Raw genomic sequence first — 17,616 nt, forward strand, 5'->3', positions numbered from 1 at the left:
CCTTCCAGTCCCTGAAGGGAGCAGAGACACAGGAGGGGAACCAGCTTTTTAAAGGGGTAGACAATGACAAGACAAGGGGGAATGGATTAAAGCTAAAGGAAGGAAGATTTAAATCAGGTATTAGAGGGAAGTTTTACACAGAGTGGTGAGGGGCTGGAACAGGCTGCCCAGAGAGGGGGTGGGTGTCCTATCCCTGTGGGTGTTCAAGGCCAGGTTGGATGGGGCCCTGGGCAATCTTGTGTAGCTCCAGGCCTGGAGGTTGGTGGCCCTTCCTATGGCAGGGAGGTTGGAGCAATATGAGGCCCCTTCTAACCCATGCCATTCTATGATTCTGTGATCCAAGAGTGAAAAGCAGAGTCAGTGTGTGCATTTTTGTAGTATTGGCTAGAGCTGCTCTGCGTGTGTGTTCGTGTGTACAAGAGAAAGGCGAGGGGCTGGGCTGGGTCTCGGTGCATTTCACCAGTGAAACCCCCAGATGGGATGATACCTATTTTTTTAAGTATAGAAGTTTAGCACTGGCAGATATTTAAAACATGGGGAAAGGTGCCACAACGGACGCAACTGCACTGTCTCTCCTCACAGGAGGCAGCTTTCCCTGCTCACACCCCACCAGCTAGTCCTGGGCACCCGACACGGCTTCCGTCGTCCCTCATCTGGGGAGCTGCACGCAGGGCTTCACCCTGCCTAAACCCTTCCTGAGGATTTATTTTCTTGTTCCAAGACAGAAGCTGCTCTCCCTTCCACAGGCCAGAGAGCTGGGGAAGGGGATCTGTGTCTTACTAGTCCTTCTGCAGCTGAGGTGGAAGTGCGGGACCCCGCTGCTGCTCCTTGGCAGCCAGTGTGCAAGAAGGCAGGTCTTGGAACGGGGGCCTCCTCTGGAGTGAGGGAAAAGCCCAGTGGGAAATATTCACAGTTTGCCAGCAATAAATTACCCATCTCCTTTCTCTTCCAAGGCAGGAAGGGGCTCTTGTGTGTCCTCTTCCACTCCAATGGTTTCCCCTACGCTCCCCTGCTCTCTTTGTTTTCCTGTTGTATGCTCAAGGCGATCTGGAAGCAAAAATCCTGGGTGATCTTGACTTTGGACCAGCTTGGAAGTATCAGCTGCTGCTGCTTGGTGGGTGTCTTGTCCCGAGGGGGCTGTGCCTGCATGTCACTGAGCACAAGGGGGGCTGGTGCGGGTAACACTGTGGGGAGATCTCTGCCCTCTGTTATCCCATCTCTGCTCCCAGCCTGTACAGCAGCAGAGATTTGGGGTGTTTCTTCATTTTTATGTCTTCCTTTTCATTTCAGCTTGCTTTTTGTACTCTGTAATGCGACCCTCAGCCCCACCACCCCTGTGTTTTCTACACAGATGCTGCCAACTTGGCTGTAGGGCAGTATCTCCATTAAAACTCCGGGGCTAACCGTTGAGTTACAGGTTCTCCTTCCCTCCCTCTCACACAGGAAGAGGAAAGGGGGGTAAGGGAGGCTGACAGGAGCGTGCAGCACCCCTCAGCCCCAGGGACCCAGCTCCCAGACCCGCCTTCTACCCCCCGGTTCCCAATTACCGACAAGACGAGGAAATAATTAAGCGGTCGCTTTCCTCCCGAGGGCTCCTGAGCGAGGAACACCCCCGGGGGAAGGCTCAGCGGGGGGGACACCTCCGTGCAGCCAGGCGGGCCCTCCCCCTTTTCCCAGGGAACAGCGCTTTCTGTCCCAAACCACTCCCAGCCCCGGTGCGGCAGCCCAGAACCGGAGCCGCTGGGGATCGAACCCGCGGACCCGCTGAAGCCACCGCTGCCGCCGCACCGTGCGCACATGCGCAGCGCCCGGGATAAGGTGGAGGGGTGGGGGGGAGGAGGGAGATGAGGCGCGGCGCATGCGCACTGCACCTCATCTCCCCCCCTCCTACGTTCCCGCCCCAGTGCTGGGTGCCGGCCAAGATGGCGGCGCTGAAGCACCGGCGGACGGCGCTGGAGCGGGTGGAGAAGTTTCTCTCCGAGATCTACTTCACCGACTGCAACCTGAGGGGCAGGTGTGCGGCGGGGCTGGCCTCTTCCCCTTCACCCCCGCCTCCCCGGGGCTTGTCAGTGGGGTGTTGGTAGCTCGCGGTGCTGAAAGCGCCGAGCCCCGGGCCTGCTGCAGAGTGTGTTTCCTCGGCTGCCTCAGGGAGCGGCCCCGGCTGGGGCTTGGGGAGCCTCGGTGAACAGAGCAGACACACACATAGGCGCGTCCCTGCCAGCCTGGAGCGCTGCCTCAGGGTGCCGCTGGCACGGTGACCTCTGCACCCCCCTCTCCTACCCAACCCTCCGCTGCTGCTGGAGGCCCGTCCGCAACAGGCCCCTTCCCCAGGGCGCTCGGGAGTTGATACTCTGAGGGTGTCAAGCAGATTTCCCAGCCGTGCTGGGAAGGGAGGGTGCTCTCTGTCCCCTGCCCCACGCCGCTCCACGCAGGACTGGCCGCCGTAATCATACCCCACCCGTCTCCAACCGCAGGCTCTTTGGGGATAGCTGTCCACTAGCGTCGCTCTCCTGCTTCCAGACCCCGCAGCGCATCCGGTACGATGAGGCCATCAGGCAGGAATTCAGACCTGCTAAAGTGGGAGACTCCTTTGGGCCCACGTAAGTACCAGGTTTCTGTGGTGCTGTGACTGCAGTGGGGCCAGAGCTCTTGTCTTCAGTGTTACCTGCTTGTATGAGTCCTCCCAGGCTCTTGATGGCAGAGAAATCGGATGATAATCCTCTTCCCTGCATACTTTAGGTAGAAGGTGTCTGCCCAGAAGCCCTTAGGGAGGTTGAGGAGTTGTGGATTTCCGTGGGGGAAGGTCTCCTCTGTGGGCTGAGGTAGCTGCCTGCTCTCTTCCAGGTGGGAGACGTGCTGGTTTAAAGTGGAACTGAGCATCCCCCCTGCATGGGCAGGGCGGGAAGTGCATCTTGTCTGGGAGAGCGATGGGGAGGGCATGGTGTGGCGAGACTCCCAGCCTGTCCAGGTAAGGAGGTGTGGATCAGCACTGTGCAGAATGGTTATCTCAGCCCTCTGTGATGGGGGAGGAGAAGAAACCCTCTCTCATTTGCTATGTACTCTTCAGAGGAATGCCTAGGCTGATGTGTGGGGTGGCACAGAGGTGGTTTGCGTGCTGGGCTGCCAGAGCGCAGAGGGTCATGTGGGCTATTGCCCAGAAAGGCAGGTCTGCTGGTGGCATGTGTGAGTCTTTTCTAGAGGTTACCCCCTGATAGGAGTTAAAATTCTGCTCTGCAAGCCAGTAAGAGCTGGGAATTCTTTGCTTAAGCTTTGGGAGAACTGGATTGGAAGAAGGATGGACAGGCATTGGGCCTGAGATGGCAGTCTCCACTGCGGTCAGGAGCAGCGGGACAGATTCTTGTCACACATGTCAACTTCAGTCCTGCTTTGGGGTGGTGGGAAGGCTCAGGTGACCTTTTTGCAGCCCTGCCCTGCTCTATGGTGGTGCCTGTGGGTTCTGTGTTACTGCATTGTCCTGTGGCATGTGGGACCAGGCCCCTCCGTCCAGCTGGATGCCTCTTGTCCTGTTTACCCGTGGTTCTCCAAAGACATGTGTGAAGTGTGCTGCCTTTCCCTGCAGGGTTTGACTAAAGAAGGTGAGAAGACCAGCTACATCCTGACAAGCAGCCTCAAAGAGTCGGAACCCCACAGGTGGGTAGGTAGCCTGGCTGCAGCCACCGCCACCACTCCTGGGGTATCCTGCAGTGTTTGAAGCCAGGAGGCAGGGCTGAGACATCCTTGTCTGCATCCAGGGGATCTGAGAAGGCATTCAGGGGCTCTGTCCATTGTTCAGGTTGGGCTGGTTGTGCCACAGGGAGGGAAGTGGACTTTCCTGGCCGATTGCTTAGGGTCTGCTCTCCAGAGGTTTGCTTTTGCTTCCAGCCTGACGCTGTATGTGGAACTGGCCTGCAACGGTCTCTTTGGGGCTGGCAAAGGCAGTGTAATAGCCCCTCCAGACCCTGACAGGAGGTTCACCCTGAGCAAGGCGGAGCTGGTCGTCTTCAACAGGAATGTCTATGAACTGCTGGTGGATCTGGAAATACTGCTGGACATGGCCAAGGTCTGTGAGCTCCTCCTCTTCTTTCCTCACACTGTTTCCATCTCCTCCTACAACTTCATTTTATCTTCTTGTCCCACTGTTCCATGGCCTGCCTCCTACGAGGAGGTCTTGGAGGAGCAGGTGTTTGCTCCTGCTGCTTTAGCACAACTGATGTTGTCCAGTGTAGGGTAAAACTGAATGAGAGAGAAGCTACAGGTAGTTTTTTCATCTGCCTTCTGCCCTGCTGCTGGATCTGTTAGACCAGCATCCCCTGGGATGGATGGATGGATGGATGGATGGATGGATGGATGGATGGATGGATGGATGGATGGATGGATGGATGTGTAACCTGGCTGTGGAAGACCCATGAGCAAAGAGATCAGATTGTGTCTGGGAAGCAGGGACACGGTGTTTCCCTGGCACCTCCAGTAGATTCAGATGTTGGGAGGAGGTAGCAGGCTCTCCCTGGGGCAGGTGGCATCCGAGCTCATACAGGGAGCTGCTCGGAGCCAGAGGATGTGCAGAGCTCAAGAGTCAATCTGTTATTGCTCCCAACCTCAGCTCCTCGGGGAGGAAGACCAGAGGGGTTTCCAGGCTCTGTACACTGCCAACCAGATGGTCAACGTGTGTGACGTTACAGACCCCTCCACCTTCCCTGCTGCCCGTGACCTGGCTGCAGCCATCTTCAGCCAGAGGAACGGCGAGAGCCAGCACACCATCCACGCCATGGGTCACTGCCACATTGACTCTGGTGGGTGAGAGCAGTGCAGTGTCCCCTCTCTGCTGACCTGGAGGCCAGGGCGTGCAGCCCATGGGGAGGGCTGGCTGCCCTTGAGCTCCAGGCGCTGGGTGCTGCGCCCTGAGGGAAGGGAGAGGGACCTTGGTGCTGCCACGCAGCTGCTCTGTCACCGAAGCAAGGTGTCTGGCTAGCTGTGCCTTCTGAAGCAGTGACAGGGCTGGTGATGGGGGATGAATTCCAGGCTGCTGTTTTCTGGTGGACCATTGCCCCTCGATTTTCAGTCTCTGGAGGGGTTTCAGTCTGAACAGAAAGGCAGCAGGAGGGGTGGGAGTTGGAGGCCTCAGGCTGCGTCGCTGCTGCTTAGTCAAAAGACAGCATTTAGCATTTTGCTCTAGTGTTCTCCCTGGCTGATGTGCAAAGGGCAGCCCAGCCCTATTCCTAAAGGAGCTTGTGCTGAGTAATAACCCTGGTGGGGCCGTGCCTGTCCCTGCAGCCTGGCTGTGGCCCTACGAGGAGACGATCCGTAAGTGCGCTCGGAGCTGGGTCTCAGTGATCCGTCTGATGGAGAGCAATCCCCAGCTCACCTTCACCTGCTCCCAGGTGAGTGAGCTCAGCTCTCCCGCTGCTCGTGGCGCCTTGAGATTGGGGGGGGGAGAGGGGGTGGGGGATGTTGGTGTGGAGCGCTGCGGTGGGAAGCTGAGCCTGACCTCTGTGCCCTGCCAGGCGCAGCAGTTCGAGTGGGTGCGCAGCTGGTACCCCGGGCTCTACGCGCAGATTCAGCACTTCGTGGCCAAGGGGCAGTTCGTCCCTGTTGGAGGCACCTGGGTGGAAATGGTGAGCAGCGTGGTGAGCCTGGCTTGCCGTCCCTTCCCTCTGCCATCCCTCTGGGACTGGTCCTGGTGCTGGAGGGGGAGCATGGAGCCTCTCTGGTTGGCACTGGTCTCCAGGCTCAGCAAACAGCTGCTGTCTGCAATGTCTAGCGTAGGAAAAATACCATCCCTCCCCCAAATCACCTCATTCCCTGAAAAAGGAGCTTTGGCCTGGACTGGCTGAGCTCTCTTCCTCCTTTTTGCCCTCTATTGAGCTCTGTTCAGATCCTCAGGGTGACAGCAGGTGGGAATGGGATGCCCATAAGACTTCCCCCATCTTTCCCTGGTGCCTGGTTTTCCTCATGAACTCCCTGTGCTTTTCCCACAGGATGGGAACCTGCCCAGCGGGGAGTCCATGGTGCGGCAGTTCCTCCAGGGACAGCGGTTCTTCCAGGAGCAGTTTGGCCAGATGTGCTCAGAGGTACATGCTCCTTTCCACCAGAGCCTGCCAACTGTGAAACCCTCCACGATCTCAGGGTGTTATTTAGGGTCAGGGCAGCTCACATGTGTCTCTCCCCTGCTCCCAGTTCTGGCTGCCAGACACATTTGGATACTCAGCCCAGCTGCCCCAGCTGATGCTTGGCTGTGGGATCAAGCGGTTCCTCACACAGAAACTCAGCTGGAACCTGGTGAACACCTTCCCGGTGAGCTGTGCTTTCCCTCTTCCCAGTGAGATGGATTTGGGGTTGCTGGGGTACATCTGTGAGGCGGGACCTGTTCATTCTGCGGGTCAAGCCAGTCCTTCAGCTCTGCTGACAGGGACTTTTCATCCAGAAGCCACCAGTTTATGGTGGTAGCAGTGTCCTGTCAGGCTTTATGGAAAAGGAACAATGTGGTTTGAGAACCCAGCTGGGCTTCACAGCCTGCAGATTCCTTCTGCTTCCAGATGGGAAGCTGTGACTTATGTGAGGGTGTAACAGACAGCAAAGCCAACCGCTCCTCTGCTGTCCCCAGCTGCTGTGGCATTCCCCATCCTTGGGCAAGTGACTCCTTGCAGGGGTCTATCACTGAATCTGCAGAGGGCTCAGAGCTGCCTGTGCGCTTCCCTGGTGGCAGAGGTGCTGGACTCTGTGTGTTTGATGGGACTTGTGAGGAAATTTGGTCTTTTATCTTATGAGTTCGGTGCTGATGTGGATGGAGTGTGCCCTCCATGTGTGGGGGATGAGTTTGGGAGCCCTGAAACGCTGAGCTAAGGATGAATTTATCTTTCTGCTTCCAGCATGACCAGAGATTTGCTTTCGGGAATTCCTGGGGATAATGGGGCTGTGCTTTAGCATTTTGGCTGCCTGTGGTCTGGTGGGGGCTGTAGGAGACATTGTGTTTTCCTTTGGCTTCCCTCCAGCATCACACTTTTTTCTGGGAAGGCATTGATGGATCCCGAGTCCTGACCCATTTCCCCCCTGGTGACTCCTATGGGATGCAAGGGAGAGTGGAGGAGGTGAGTAAGGTTGCCAGACCTGCACATGAAATGCAACACCACCCCCTCAGGGACAGATCTGAGGTCCCTGGAAGGGACTGGGATAGGTGACAGCGTGGCCAAACAGGCTGTTTGGGTGCTTGGCAGTCAATTGCCTGTCTCTGAAATGTGTCCGTGCCTGATTTCTGGTAGTTTGGGGTGGGGAAGAGGGGCAGGATTGGACTTTTTCACATTAAAAGCTGAGCTGGTTTTCTTGTGTGGGGCTGGGGCTGGGCGCTGGGGGATCACAACTATCCAAAAATCCCTCTAGATGCTGAAGACAGTGAAGAACAACAAGGACAAAGGCCGTGTGAACAACAGCGCTTTCCTCTTTGGCTTTGGAGATGGAGGAGGGGGCCCTACGCAGAAGATGCTGGACAGGATGAAGAGAATGAGCGACACAGATGGGCTGCCAAGGTGGGAGATCCCTTCCTCTTTCCTTGCAGGAATACTTCTTTAGAGCTGGGCCTGGCCTTCAGCAGTGCCAAAAGAAAGGAGGGAGTCCTCAGTAGAGCCTTGGAGTGAGTGGCCAGCGTGGCAGTCAGTCCCTGCCTGGGGAATACCCAGATCTCCGTGACAGGCAGCAAGAGCAGCGTGGAGTGGGAGAGGGGTAGGAGGAGGTTGAAGGGGTCATTGTGTGTGGCTGTATTGGGGTCCCTGAGGTCTCAGTTTTGGAGTTGTCACATTTCTGTTTGGGACACACCATGGGCCGTGTCAGAGGCTTCTCCCATGGCTCATCCCTGTTTGTGCCTCTGCTGCAGGGTTCAGATCTCCACTCCCGATCGACTCTTTTCTGTCCTGGAGCAGGAGTCATCGCAGCTGTGTACCTGGGTGGGAGAGCTCTTCCTCGAGCTGCACAACGGCACCTACACCACCCAGGCTCAGGTGAGCGTGCACAGCACGGGGCAGCGGCTTCCCTTATTCCCTCCTCAGGGAAGTGGCCATTCCCAGTTCTCTCTGCTGCTGTTCAGGCAGCTCCCAGGCTTGGGTAGTGCCCTTCAGGTCTCAGCAGTGGGAGCCAGGACTCCAAAAGGCAGATCTGTCACCAGGCTTTCTTCAAGGGCTGAGAAGGGAGCCTGGACACAACAGGGACCCCCATCTTAGTCAACAGCTGCCACGTCCTTCACTTTAAGAGATAACTGCAGAGAGAGTTTAGGAGATAGTTGGCTGAAGAGTCAGAAGAGAGGGGCAGGAAGGTGGGAACAGGGAGAAGGGAAGCTGTGTCTGGTGCTGGGATTTTCTGTTTGATCTGTGGCAAAAAAAGGACTTGCTGATAACGGCAAACTCGTCAGTAACCAGCCTTCATACACTGGAGCTGGTGTGAGAGAGCCACTCCTAGCTCTCAGTATCCTAAGAGTCTTCCTTCTCCCCTTCCTTTGACACCAGATAAAGAAGGAGAACCGGGAGTGCGAACGGATCCTCCACGATGTCGAAGTGCTCAGCACCTTGGCTATGACACGGGACAGCGCCTTCCAGTACCCTGCCCGCCAGCTGCAGCGGCTCTGGAGGTGAGGGCTGGGAACTTGGCCTGAGAGCTGGCTGCTCTTGGGGTACTGCTCCCCATCCTCTACAGCTCCTCCTCCCTGCCTGAGTCTGGGTAGGAATCTTTGCTGTTAGTGTACCAAAATTAGCCTGGACCAGTGGGACCTGCAGTTACTGGGCAGCTTAGTGGGCTGATGGTGGGAGATGGTTGCCTATCTCCCTGGCTGGAGATAGGTATCTCCTCCAGCTGCAGCCAGAAGGGTGATGGACAGAGCCCATTTTCATCTGAACTGCCTCTTGGCTCACAGTGGGTGTGTAGTTAGGGCGTGGGTACCTTTGTGGGTACGTGACCCCTTCTGTAAACTGATGGGCGTTCGGCCTGGAAAGCATTTCAGTGCTTCTTTGCTCGGTTCTCCCATAGGAAGACAGCTCCAGAGCCTCTCTGCTCTGCTGGCTGGAAGCTTTGTTCCCAACCTGAGGTTATTCCTCACCAGTTTGGACTTGCCTGAATTTGTGCAGTGATATCTGGTAGCCCCAAGGGATATGAATACTGGCTGTTGCTCCCCACAGTTGTGGTTTGCTGTGGTGACACTTGGCAGGTCCCAGTGTGATGGGACTCAAAGGGTGCTATCAAAAAAGTCCTCTTCTCTCCAGTGTTTGCTAACAAAGGGGGGAATAAAGAACAATTCCTTAGTTTGTCCATCAAACAAAACCAAGCCAGAACAAACCCCAGTCCTCTGCCCTGCTTCCCCACCTGGTTCCTGTTCTCTTTCTTTTTTAGGTTATTGCTGCTCAACCAATTCCATGATGTTCTGCCAGGCAGCTGTATCCAGCTCGTGGTTGCAGATGCCCTGCAGTACTATGCAGGTGAGTGGGGCGTTGGTTAGGAGGGTGTTTCTCTATTGGAGCACTCCAGGTCCTGCCTGGTGGGTCTGCAGAGGTCTCAATCCTGAATCCACACCCAAGCATGTGTCTGTATCAGTGTTAAACTTCAGAGGGAATGAGCAGGGGGGGTGAGGGATTAAAAACCAGCATGAGTTACTGACATGCTGCTATCATGCCAGGAGAGGCCCTGGCAAAGATGGGAGGTGGAGTTTGCCCCTGCCTGCCCACGGTAGCTTTATTGTAACTCTGCAGTTTTCCACTTGAGCCAGTGTAGCCCATTGAAATAACAAAGTGAAGAATAATTATAAACTTTACTTACTTATTAATAGATAATAGTCATTTGCACGAATGGTAATCAGTAATTGTAGCTTTGGAAGTAGATAGAGTACCAGAAACTGTCTTGGATGTGAGAAATGTGTCCAGCTCGGGCCTTTCTTTGCTCAGAGATCCGCAGGGCCGGCGCTGAGCTGCAGGAGGAAGCTGTGCAGTCCTTGTGTGGGGACCTGCTGCAGCCTGAGGCCGTGAGCACCAAGAGCACCCTCGTGTTGAACACTTTGCCCTGGGAACGGACCGAGGTGATCTCCAGGACTGAGCCAGCCAGAGCGGAGACTTTAGGTATGTCTGACTTGGGGGTAACTCATGTACCAGGATTTCTTAGAGGGGCAGAGACAGCTAGCAAAGAAATATTCCACCTCTCCTTGTCCTGGGGAGGGTTTACTGACCTGTGAAACTGCTCCTTGGGGCTCATCCCACTTCATATTGTCCATGAAGAACAAGAAGAGAAGGGTATGTATGGATGTGGTAGGGCTGACGTGGGAGCATCGGGGCAGCACAGTGTGGCTTAGAGTTAGGTCTGAAGCAGATGTTGGAAGAGAATCTCTTTGCTTTCCAGCTCTGGTGACAGTCCCCAGCATGGGCTACGCTGCAGTGCAGGAGCCGTTGGTGCCCCCTCAGCCTGTGACAGTCAGGAAGCAGGTAAGTGTGAGTGCTGCTGTCCTCACATCGCTGTGCCCTGTGACAGAGGCGGCTCAGGGAGAAATCTAGGGAACCCAGGGTGCTGCAAGTCTGCACACCAGATTTGTGACTGGGGAGGGGTAGATTTGCAATTGCGGGTTTTTGTACCCCATGGGTGTGGGGCTGTGACAGCGGTTTCTGTCCTTCCCCCCCCACCCCAGGAGGATGGCTCTGTTGTCATGGAGAACAGGGTGATTGCAGCCTGCCTGGATGTGATGGGCCGCCTGACCTCGCTTCGGCTGGTGGACTCTGAGAGGTATGGAACCAGGTTCCCCAAACCTCTTCTTGGGTCTTCTTATTCTACACCCTTCTCCACTGCCAAGTCTTCTTAGGCTGGAGTTGTTTCTCTGCTCCACTTCTCTGTTCCAGAGAGTCCATCCCAGCTGGCTGCTATGCCAACCAGTTTGCCCTCTTTGATGATGTTCCCCTGTACTGGGATGCCTGGGATGTGATGGATTATCACCTGGAAACCAGGTGAGTGCATGCAGCGCTTGGATTTTTGACTTTGCTCTGTCAGTCCTAGGTGTAATGGAGCGTTTGTTCCAGAAGAGGCACTGCCTGCTGTGTGGGAGGCTGGATTGGGATTTGGGAACCTGGATGTGCCAGGCTGAGACCGGTTATGCCTTTATCCTTTTCTCTAGGAAGCCAGTGATGATGCTGCTGAGGCCTCTGGAAATCACCCTGGCTGGGGGCCTGCGGGGAAGTGTGAGCTTCTCTCTGCAGGTCGGGGCAAGCAGCACCATAACCCAGGAGATCATCCTGGATGCCTCGTGCCCCTACCTCCGCTTCCTGACACAGGTTTGGGCAGCAGCTGCTGCAATGCAACGGTCAGGGCCCTGGGGAGCTAAACCTCGTTGCTGAATTACGTCCCCCCCTCCCTGGAGCTCCCCCCTGCCACCTTAGGGGAAGGCAACCTGAGGGTGGGGGTCCCAAGCTGGAAGAAAGACCCACCAGTGGGTCTGTGTTTGGACTCTGGTGCTGGTCTGGCCTGGGAATGAGCTGCTGTGCCCTGGGGAAGGACAAGTGCGGGCTGTCCTGCTCAGCCTCATGTGATAACCCCCTTTGGCTCTGCTTTTAGGTGGAGTGGAGGGAAGCTCACAAGTTCCTGAAGGTGGAGTTCCCTGTGCAGGTCCGAAGCACGAACGCCACCTACGAGATCCAGTTTGGGCACCTGCAGCGGCCGACGCACTGGAATACGTCGTGGGACTGGGCCCGATTCGAGGTGAGGGGAGATGGGGTCTGTTCCTCCTGTGGCACGGGGCTCTGTGCAGTGGACCCATCCCTTGGTACCTCTGGCAGGTGTGGGCTCACAAGTGGCTGGACCTCTCCGAGCACGGCTTCGGGGTGGCAGTGCTGAACGACTGCAAGTACGGCGCGTCGGCCCGCGGGAACGTCCTCAGCCTCTCGCTGTGAGTAGGGCTGGGGGGGCTGGTGGGGCTGCGGCCATCGCTTTGCTGCCTGAGGTGTCTCTTGGACAAGGCAAGGCCTGGCCCTAAATGATCCTGCTTAGTAAGGAAATAGCCTGGTATTAGTCAAAGTGGCTGGCTGTCACCTGAGAACTTGTGGCTGGCTGAATTGCAGTTGAGGAAGATCGGGTAATTCCTGTGAGTAACGTTCAGAGATAATTCGGGAGAGAGCAGGTCCACTGGCCAAAACATCCCCCAGGAGGGGAAGGAAGGAATGACAGTGTTACAGATGCATACAAAGCTGGGAGAAACTCTACATGTTTCAATTTGACTCCAACATCCCCAAGTTTCGCAGAAAAACCCCCTTCAAACATCAGTTTTAGCTTCTGAGACACCTTGTCCAGGGTCTGTTCACCATTGCCAGAAGCCAGCAGCGTGTTGGTTCTACCTCAGGGCAGGTCTGGGGGTAGCAGGGTGGATGGAGGCAGCTGTCTTGTCCCCGTGCTCCTTTGGCTCTGCCTCTGGACCGGCTGACAGGGTGCTGCCAAGACACTGGTCTCACCTACCTCTTGTTGCCGTAGTCTGAGAGCACCCAAGTCCCCTGACGCCACGGCAGACATCGCGCACCATCGGTTCACCTACGCCCTGATGCCTCACCAGGGTGAGTGACAGACAGAGCTGGCTCCTGCGGTGACACCGTGGGGCAGAGGATGTTCCGGTGAGCCTCAGGATGAGCACGGCCGGCTGTGCCCGTGTAGCACCTGGCTGGAGCTGCTCGTGTTGCAGGTTCCTTCCAGGATGCTGGTGTGATCCAACACGCCTACAACTTGAACTTCCCGCTCCACGTGGTCCCAGCCAGCTCTGCCCAGTGCCCGGCTTGGAGCTCCTTTTCTGTCAGCTCACCTGCAGTCGTGCTGGAGGCTCTGAAGCAGGTAAGTCCCCGGGGCAGAGCTGGGGAGAGCGGAGGGGTGAGGCTGTTGTCCCTAAGCGTGGTTTGCTCTTCTCCCTGTGGTTGGGTGGTGGGCAGGCTCAGCTGAGCAGCCTTGCTAGGTGAGGGCAAGGAGGGGGAACAGTAACTTGGGTCAGGCTGTACCCTGAGGTGTAGGGTAGGATGCGCCCATCCTGTTCCCCAAAACTCCCTCCTGCGCTGTTCCCTGAAGGCTGAGGACAGAGCCGACGCGGTGGTGGCCCGGCTGTACGAAGCGCACGGCAGCACGGTTGTCGCCTGGCTCCAGACCTCCCTCCCTGTGAAGGAGGCGATGCTGTAAGTCCGTGCTGGAGGGCTGGGTGCATGTGGGGGGGAAGGAGACAGAGTCCCTCCAGCCTCACCCACCGCTTCCTTCCCCAGCTGCGACCTTCTGGAGCGGCCGGTGGCGAGGGGCTGCCTGCTGCTGGAGCCGCGGGGTGTGAGGCTTTCCTTCACGCCCTTCCGCCTGCTCTCTGTCCTCTTGGTCTTGAGGCGCTGACACTGGTGCCACAGTGACCTGCACCAGCACCACGAGTTCACATCAAGGCCTGAGGCTTCCCCCATCCCAAAAGCTGCGTGAGGACGTGCTTCCAGGGAAGGGCAGACTCTCTCCCTCGCTCCCCCTCTGGCCACCTGAGAGCTGTGCTCAAGAACAGCGCTGTTCTGAGGAGAACAGGACCATTACCCCCTCCCAGCTCCGGGAAGGAGGGCTCAAGTGCGTGCCCGGCTAGCCGAGGAGGGGCTTGGGGCTGTGGGACAGGCTCTGCTCTGTCCCTGGAGGCTTTGGGGACCAGCTCCTGCACCTTGGCCTTTGTCTTGCCCAGAGCCAAGCTGTGATGGGGCAGGGGGGTTAAACGACAGATGATAATCATTGCCCCTTCCCTTTGCCCGCCTCTCGCGCCGCCTTTGCGGAAGGGGGACACAAGTAAAGAGGAGAGTGACATGAAAACAAACTCCAGCCTGTTTTTAACTTCTAGTAACTGAACTGATCTGCCTCCTCCTGGGGGAACCTGTTCCTAGCTCAGCATCCTCCCCTCGAGCTCGGGCCTGGGATGGGAGGCACAGCTTGTATTGTATTTTGGGGTGGTGAGGTGGAGGGGGAGGCCTGTTCCAGCCTGTCTAGGGGAAGAGGTTGAGCACAGTGGAGGTTTCCTCCCTAGCACAAAAAGGCATTCATGGAGATTGCTACAGGAAATACTTCTATTTGTCAGTTAAAAACAGTGATCCAAGCAGCAGCCAGCAAGGGAAGAGGGGGGAAGGAAGAGGGAACCCACTTTTGGGCAGAGGGAAGGATCAGAGCCCAGCTCCCTGTGTGGTTTGTGGGCTTTAAACCCCTCAAATGCTTAGGGACAGGCAGAGTGTGCTGGATAAATTGTCCCCGTCACCTTTTCACACAGGCAGGACGCAGCAGTAGCGAGCGGGCGCAGAGCACCCCTGTCTCCCCCCAGCACTAACCCAAAGCCTCCCCCAGCTGCTCCAGCTCTCACACAGCAGGGGCTGCGCCTGGAAAATGGGGAGGGAAACAAGAAGGCAGAGGGTACAGGGTGCCTGGTTCTGTCCCTGAAGCCCTGCTGGGTCTTCTCCTGCCCTCTGGTACCCCTTCACAGCCCACAGCCCCTCTTCAAGGCTGCAGAGACTGCCAGCCTCACCTCTACCCGACAGTGGCTTCTTTTGGCTTTAACCAGCACCTCAGGTGTGGCTGAAGCAGCAGTAACCTTCCTCCTCCTGCAAGAATATCCCCCCCTCACCCTGCCAGCCACCTCCTCTTCCTCCATGACCAGCTTTAGGGGGTTCACCGCAGCTCCAGGCCATTATTTTGAGGCTCAGGTCATGAGCTGGGTGGACATCAGAGCCTGAGCTTAGCAGAGTGTGTTTGGACCATCGGCTGGTGAGACACTCCAGGTAGGAGCCGCTCTGTGAATTCGGGAGCAGCCTCTGGCCCCAGCAGGGGCCACATCAGCACAAAAACTGGCTCAGGATCTGCCTTGAACTGGACATGCTGGGCACAGTGTGGCCCAGCTCCAGGAGATCTGAGTTAGCCCAGATCACCTTCAGCTGCTTGCTCAACATCAGGAAAGGAAGCCCTGAGCCCCAGGGTCAGGTGGGCATGCTTGTGGGCTACATGGGGAGGTTTCAGGCCAGGAACATCTGTCAGTTATTGCCCCTTTGGTTTTGAAGCTATATCCAGACATTTAGCATTTTTCAAAGTGGATTTATTTTGCCTCTAGCTCCAGTTTGTGACTTCAGCTGCTTTCTGAGCCCCACACCAATCATTTCAGCCCCACAGGCTTTATTCCAGCTCCGGGTTCGGTGTTTCAGCTCCAGCCATGGCCAATATTCAGCTCCAGCCCCACAGTCAGGATTTCATCCCTGAATAATTTCAGCTCCTTTCTGAACCCCACAGCACTTACTGCATCCTCGGCCCCACAGTCCTTATTCCAGCTTGTTTTTATTCCAGCCCATGTTCAGCTCTGTCATGTCCCAGCTCCAGACCCCCAGCCATGATTTCAGCTCCACGTCTCTGAGGTCTCAGCTCCAGCCCTATGTCTGGATTTTATCCCTGAGTGATTCCAGCTCCTTTCCAAGCCCCACAGCATTCATTCATTCAGCCCTGGCCCCACAGGCTTTATTCCAGCTGAAGGTTTTATTTCAGCTCCAGTTCCAGGTTTTCTCACGTTTTTCTCAGCTCCAGCCCCACAGCCGTGATTTCAGCTCCTTTTGCACCCCAACAACCTTTATTCCAGCTCTGTGGTTTTTATTTCCAGCCCCACACTACTGCTCCCCACCTTTCTTCCAGCCCCACCCTGCTCCCCCTGTTTATTCCAGCCCTACTGACTTTATTCCAGCTCGGTGTGGTTTCAGCTCCAGCCCTGCAGTGTCTCTCTCAGCTCCAGCTCTACGTCTTCCCTCTGCCTCCACCTTATCCCGGCAGCACGGAGGGCTGTTGACAAGGTGGGAAATCACTCACTGTCATCACTCACAGCCCCCCTGCCCGGCTGTCCCGGTTCCCCGAAGTGTTGGTCCCCAGCCCCAGCTGTCGATGCAGGCCCATGTCCTGGGGTGAGGGTCCCACAGCCCTGGTACCCCCCCAGCCCCCACCAGCAGCAGCAGTTGGGGAGGGGGAACAGCTGCGAGGCCTCCAGTTCCCCCTCCCCAAAGGCTGGTGCTGACCTTCAGCCAGCCGCCCCGGCCCCGCTTCAGGCGGACACGCGGCACTTAAGTCTTTGAGGGGCTGGAGGCACCCCGGGGGGCTACTGCTACCGCTCTTGGGGGAAGGAGGGAGCACCAACCCCAGTGCCCGGGAACTGGGGGCACCTCCCGCGGGGCGGAGCCAGCCCCGGGACAGACTTTATTTCCAGTCTCTGCTCTCGGTGTCTTTAGGCCACCGCTGCACACGGCGGGTTTCACACTCACAACTTCATTGGCGTCACCAGTTGGTATTTAAAGCTCCAAGATCCCGCTCGCGGCCAAGCCCAGCCACCCCCGACCCGCACTGGGGCTTCAGCCCCTCACGTCCCGCGCCCGGAGCGGCCGGTGCCCCCCCAGCCCGTGGATGCGGCTCAGCGACATGAGCGGGAAGCGGCTCCCAGGACCGGACACGACCCCGCGACCCGCATCCCCCCGCGGTACACAGCCCGCCCGGGCCGAGTCCCCACCCCAAGACGCGAATCCCCCGGCGGCCGGCGCTGCTCCCGCTCCGCTCCCGGCGCTCTCCGGCCGGGATCACCAGCGCTCCCGAGCCCGCGGGGCAGCAGCACCCAGCACTCAACACCCCTCCCAAGTCTCGCCGCTCCTCGCTGAGGGACCCTGCTCCCTGCCGCCCCTTTTAAAGCGTCTGGCCACGCCCACCGGCACCAGACCGCCAATCGATGCCGCGCCGATCTCCCGCTCGGGACCAATCACGTCGTTCCTTTTCAATCCGGTCCCGGCCCCCGCCGGCTCCGCTCCGCCCAACCCCAGCTGCCCTTTCAGTTGGGCTCTGCCCGAGCCCGGCCCGAGCGGGGACATCCCGGCCCCGCGCTGTCCCGGAGCTGGCACCGGCCCGGCCCGAGCGGCCCCGGGGCGGCGGAGCCCCCGTGCTGCCGCTGCTCTCGGGGTCCCGCAGCCCCGCCCTCCCGCGGGGAGGTGTCCCGGGGCAGGGGGTCCCGGGCAGCTGCGGGGCGGGGCCGGGCCGGGCGGAAGCGGCCGGGAGCCGGAAGGGAGCGGGGCCGGGCCGGGCTCTCCGCGGAGCCGAGCTCAGTTGTCGCCGCTGCTTCCTCCATGGAGCGGCTGGGAGTGACCGCGCCGCAGCTCCGGGCCCCGGCCTGGAGGAGCCCGGCCCTGCGGGGCCCCGAGCGGTCCCGCCCGGTCACAAGCGGCGGCTGGGCCGGGGGCGGCAGCTCCGCGGGGCTCCGGGAAGGGCCCGGGCGAGCGGCGCCGCCGGGCCCCGGCAGCCCTGACTCCCTCCCGGGCGCGGAGCCGGGGCCCTGCGGAGCGGCGAGGACCCGGGAGCGGCCGCTCTGAGCCCAGGTGAGGGACGCGGCGGGGGAAGGTGCCGAGCGGGGGAGGGCCGCGGGCTCCGCCGGGGCTCCCCGGGCCGGGCCGGGCACCCCCTTCGCGGGGCGGCTGCCGGGCGCGGGCCGGGCCCTGCCGGGGAGCCCCGCGGCCTCGCAGGGGCCGGTCCTGCCCAGGGTACTGGCCCTGCAGCCCGGGGACACCTCGGGCCGGCTCCAGCTCGCAGACGCTGCAGCGCAGCTCCCGCTCCGGCACGGAGGCGTCT

General features: G+C 58.5%; 1 protein-coding gene across 1 annotated transcript; it reads left to right on the top strand.

Moving 5' to 3' along the window:
• Window positions 1-1,922: 1,922 nt before the first annotated feature.
• Window positions 1,923-13,800, top strand: MAN2C1 (mannosidase alpha class 2C member 1; the record flags this gene model as incomplete). Its single annotated transcript, XM_084267804.1, has 26 exons — window positions 1,923-2,014; window positions 2,475-2,600; window positions 2,845-2,968; window positions 3,581-3,651; window positions 3,883-4,060; window positions 4,601-4,790; window positions 5,272-5,378; window positions 5,502-5,612; window positions 5,976-6,068; window positions 6,175-6,291; window positions 6,990-7,085; window positions 7,375-7,520; window positions 7,865-7,988; window positions 8,490-8,611; window positions 9,367-9,452; window positions 9,915-10,085; window positions 10,363-10,445; window positions 10,646-10,740; window positions 10,854-10,958; window positions 11,126-11,282; window positions 11,563-11,706; window positions 11,784-11,893; window positions 12,472-12,551; window positions 12,677-12,822; window positions 13,051-13,154; window positions 13,239-13,800. 26 exons carry the CDS (start codon window positions 1,923-1,925, stop codon window positions 13,354-13,356), a joined length of 3,096 nt encoding a protein of 1,031 aa, XP_084123930.1. The 3' UTR covers window positions 13,357-13,800.
• Between the last annotated feature and the right edge of the window lie 3,816 nt (window positions 13,801-17,616).

Source organism: Gallinula chloropus, assembly GCF_964237585.1.
Source record: "Gallinula chloropus genome assembly, chromosome: 9".
In the NCBI taxonomy this organism is placed as follows: domain Eukaryota; kingdom Metazoa; phylum Chordata; class Aves; order Gruiformes; family Rallidae; genus Gallinula; species Gallinula chloropus.